The 4,572-nt window shown below is 49.1% G+C and overlaps 1 protein-coding gene across 1 annotated transcript; it reads left to right on the forward strand.

The window, feature by feature from the left end:
* Nucleotides 1-1,095: 1,095 nt before the first annotated feature.
* On the forward strand, nucleotides 1,096-1,403 carry GLOTRDRAFT_126049 (uncharacterized protein; the record flags this gene model as incomplete). The annotated part of the gene is made up of 2 exons (XM_007864462.1): nucleotides 1,096-1,227; nucleotides 1,284-1,403. The coding sequence occupies 2 exons, from the start codon at nucleotides 1,096-1,098 to the stop codon at nucleotides 1,401-1,403; spliced, it is 252 nt and encodes an 83-aa protein (XP_007862653.1).
* Nucleotides 1,404-4,572: the final 3,169 nt, after the last annotated feature.

A 4,572-nucleotide genomic window follows, 5' to 3' on the forward strand; every position in this document is an offset into this window, starting at 1 on the left:
ACCAATGAGGCTCTCTGGTATTTAGAGGGTCTCTTATTATGATGGGGTCGTCTCTCTAAGACTGTCTACTGAGCTCCTTATATACCCTACAGTAATTTGAAATTCATAACAATAGGGTGGGAGAATTGCCTGGTTACTAGGCAACATAGACAATAGTGTGAGAGAATAGTGTACAATAGTGTGAGAAAATAGGATGAGTCAGCTAGCTTGGGGACTTGTGATTGGTCCTTGAGCATAGGCTGAGTCAACATGACTCATCTCTATAAATAGAAGGGAATAGCATGAGTCATATTGACATAGAATGAGTCATATCCGCATAGCATGAGTCATATGTAAGGGAGTGAGTCATAAAGGCATGGAATGAGTCATATGGACATAGAATGAGTCATGTCAAGGGAAAACAGTGGAATGTCTTGAATCCTCCTAGAATATTCTGCGCCCTGAATATTCACAGTCCTCCTGCTTTGATGCTGCGCCGAAACTGTTCTCCTTGCAACAGCAAGTGTTTTGCATGATTGAAGTCAATGTCGTATATGTCTTCATTGTCGATTCCCAGCCAGTTATTGAAGATACTGTCCACCAAACCTTCCATTGCCGATCTGTATATTCCAAATGTAGTGGCTTGAAGCTGGTATTTGTGGTACAGTTCAGGCCTGGAAGGGATACATTCAGCGCGCAGCGACAGCTTAGTCTGGCATTCGAACGACCTCCTAGTCTGACACCGGTGCACAATGAAGGATGCCATGCAGATCCAAGGGTCACTCTGCCACATTGCATTTGTCTATGTCGGGGGGTGCTCGTACCTCCCTAGCCTTTCCCACTTCATTTCCAAGTTCACAGGCAATGAGTGGATATCTCGATGGCCACTGAAATCCATGATCTCGGACCTATGCTGGTGGGAGTCCGAGCTCTCGAAGCCTGACGTGTTCAGAAGTCTTTCGCCGAGGCAGGCAAGAGGTTGACCTCAGCGTCTTTGTGGACACATCCACCTCCTGGGGCGTAGGTGTTGTCTGGGATTCCCACTGGGATGCCTGGAAGTCAGAGGAGGGATGGAAAGCTAAATCCCATGGTATAGGCTGGCTCGAGGGCATCGCCATGGAACTTGTGATCTACATGATTGAGGAGCAAGGCCTTTGGGATGCCACGGTGGTGGTCTACTTGGACAATCAAGGTGTCATTGGCTCCTTCGACAGGGGACAGAGCTGTAACTGGGAGGCAAACCTCTCCGTTTGTCATGCTCGACACATTAAATATTTCACTCACCTTACACTATGTGAAGTCAGAAGACAATCCGGCGGACCCTATCTCACGCGGAGAGCTGGGCCCGCAGGAGCTTTGGATCCTCTCTTCCTTTGCGTTCCCAATGGAGCTACAACCCTTACCTTTCCCATGTCCTTGTTTAGGTCCATTTTTCGTCATCATCCTGAACGTGTTTTTCCAGTTCCAAGTACTCACAAAGCCATTGGTTTAGATCCCATTTGATTGCGGCAGCATGTTCTGTCGCAGATGTGGGCGAGGTACAACACACGTCTATGGGCACGCGCGCCAATGGTACAATCACTCATTCACAAACACTAACCCCTTCGTTGCACCCTGCCTACTTCGTTGTTGCACCACTGCACTCATCTGGCATCCAAAAGAAGGCTCGCAAGCTGCGGGCAGGCTGCAAGCTCTCACCCAGTACCTATCATCCTCACGTATTGGCCGTAGACTGGCTTCAGGCCTGGACAAACCCCTACTCTGAAGGTTTTGATCAGCAACTCAAGCAGGAACTGAGCCCATACATTGCTAACTAGACACAGAAACTGCTCTTCTCCGCCCTTGAACCCAATACCCGTACAAACTATGGTGCCGGCCTCCTCTGTTTCCACCAATTCTGCGATGAGGAAGGTGTCAGTGAGTCAACGTGCATGCCGGCATCCCCCTACCTCCTTGTGGGCTTCGCAGCGGCGCATGCCGGGTCTGTATCAGGCAAGACGATTGTGGCATGGCTCTGCAGTGTTCACGCTTGGCACGATCTCAACAGTGCTCCATGGGAGGGCAACATGCATTTCATCACACTCATGAAAACCGCTGCAGCGAAGATCACTCCGTCGACGTCAAAGAGAGCGAAACACACTCCAGTTGCGCTCGAGCACCTGATTGCACTTGAGCTTTGACTTCTCCTCACCATTTGACTGCGCCGTCTTCACTGTCACCCTTATCACATTCTGGTCTTGCCGTCATCTAGGTGAGCGTACGGTCCCTTCGGCTGATGCTTTCGACCCGCAATGGCATGTCTCACGCTCGGTGGATATCTGTTACATAGACCACTGTGGTCAGCCGCTGCTGTAATAATAATGCATTATAGATGCATTGCAATGACAAAACGTATTACATTACCCAGGCATTGTGATGAGGGTGTGATGCATTATGCTCTGCAGGCCCGAGAGGTGCCAGCTGGGTTTGAACCTGGCTGCCCCAGCATCCCGGCTTGATGACTGGGATCGGGGATGGATCTGTATCCCCAGGGAAAGGTCCAGGGGGCTATTAATAGCAGATCTTCTAATTCTGCAGCTGCAAGGCCCAGAAAAATCCAAAAAATAGCGGAAAAATCGGAATATGTTGCTGAGCCTAGGTTCCACATTATTAGAGCTATCAATAGCATGGGAGCGTCCACAGGTAACACCAGGGCAGCTCACCAAATATAGGTGACCTCGGTGGCTATGGTGCTACTGAGAGCATTTTCGGACAGTTTTTGGACAGTTTGGACAGTCAGTCAAGTAGTGTCCGGTGCAGTGCTTCCCCTGGTAATGATGCAATTGGTCACTGCTTGCCTGGGGGATGGCTGTGGGAGGGTGGCATATGGCTTGGGCACTGTGTCAGATGTGTTATCCAGTGTTTCTGAGCCTGCAGGTATCCCGGGTACTGCAGGGTGGAGTGAATGAGGTGTTTTGGGGATGACTGGTGCTACACCAGCTGTTAGGCAGCGATGTCCTAACTAGTCGTCTTGAGATAACTGGGCCACGTGCCAACAGTTATGTCGTCACTACCTCAGTAAGCGTACTGAAAGGTAGGTCTGGCCGGGCCAATGCCAACGGTCAAGTCAAGAGTCCAGGTAATCGCTGTATTCAACAGGAGGTTGAACTAAGGAATACATGGGTTTCCCTACAGTATATATAGTAACTGGTATAGGGGTTGATACCCAAAGAAGAGAACAATGAGAAAGGACGTGTAAGCTATCCTGTGAGAACGTAACTCAGAGAAATGAGAAATACAAGGGCGCCCATTGGTAGAAGGTGAGTCAAGGGCGCCCATTGGTAGAAGGTGAGTCAAGGGCGCCCATTGGTAGAAGGTGAGTCAAGGGAGATAACGTGTGGGAAGAAGGTAGCATCCATGGGAAGTTCTACTCAGAGAAAGGTACTGTCCAATAGCAATGCTCGGAATGGAAATGGAATGAGATAAGCATGGGAAAATCATAACACCAGCAGGGGGTGGTCGCATTGAGCTGTAAATTGATACACATGATTAGAATGCTACTACACTTTAGGGAGAGTGTGCTCTAAGCCCTAACCCCAAAAATGGTAGTCACTGGGGGTCTGCATGAGGAGTACTACCCAAAAGTAGCATTTAGCCACTGGTTGCTCAAAACCTTCTGGTGCCTTATGTAAATGTGGAGCCTACTGGTAGATGACCTTGTTTCCAGAAGGGCACATTGTGGAGCATAGTATTAGTGTGGGAAAATGCGAAAAGCATTTCCAGAGCCGATGGTGAAAATAAGTTTTTTGAGTCAATGGACAGCCAGTACAATGTACCTACTACATGTACAATCCCCATCTGTCACCCATCAGGACCACATGCTTCAACAGTCACAAGACCAGCAGAAATAGACCCCAGAATCATAATGAGAGCAAAATTTGAATTCTGAAGGTGTACCATATGCCCTATTACCATATTTGGTAACCCATTACATAATGTAGTGATGTCATAGTGAGCTTGTGGTGCTCCGGGGATCACCTGATTTTTCCTTGATTTTTCCGCATTTCTTCCCATTTTAGATGAGCTGCAAATTACTGCCCTGTGGTTACCTGCGGATGCTCCCATGCTATTTATAGCTCTAATAATGTGGAACCTAGGCTCAGTAACAGATTCCTATTTTTCCGCTATTTTTCGGATTTTTCCGGGCCCTGCAGCTGCAGAATTAGAGGATCTGCTATTAATAGCCCCCTGGACCTTTCCCTGGGGATACAGATCCATCCCCGATCCCAGTCATCAAGCCGGTGATAAGCCTCAGGATCGTCTGACCCCCGAAAACGCGGATTCAGCACATCATACAAGCGCCCCGGAGCTTATTCGACATAGCGCTCGCACGCCTCTAGGCTTCTATGGGCTCTAAAAGACTTTTTCTATTTAGCTCCGGACTTCCCAACATCCTCGAGGCGTACTCGGACCCATTCCGCGATTTATCTCCGCGCACCGAAGCTCCGGAGTGACTTAACCAATGCGACTTCTAGCTGCATTAGCTCCGGGACCCGCGGACACTTCTATCGAGGGGCGTCTTCCTCATGCCCACCTCCAGCACTCACTCCCCCT

Source organism: Gloeophyllum trabeum, assembly GCF_000344685.1.
Source record: "Gloeophyllum trabeum ATCC 11539 unplaced genomic scaffold GLOTRscaffold_00002, whole genome shotgun sequence".
Classification (NCBI taxonomy): Eukaryota; Fungi; Basidiomycota; class Agaricomycetes; order Gloeophyllales; family Gloeophyllaceae; genus Gloeophyllum; species Gloeophyllum trabeum.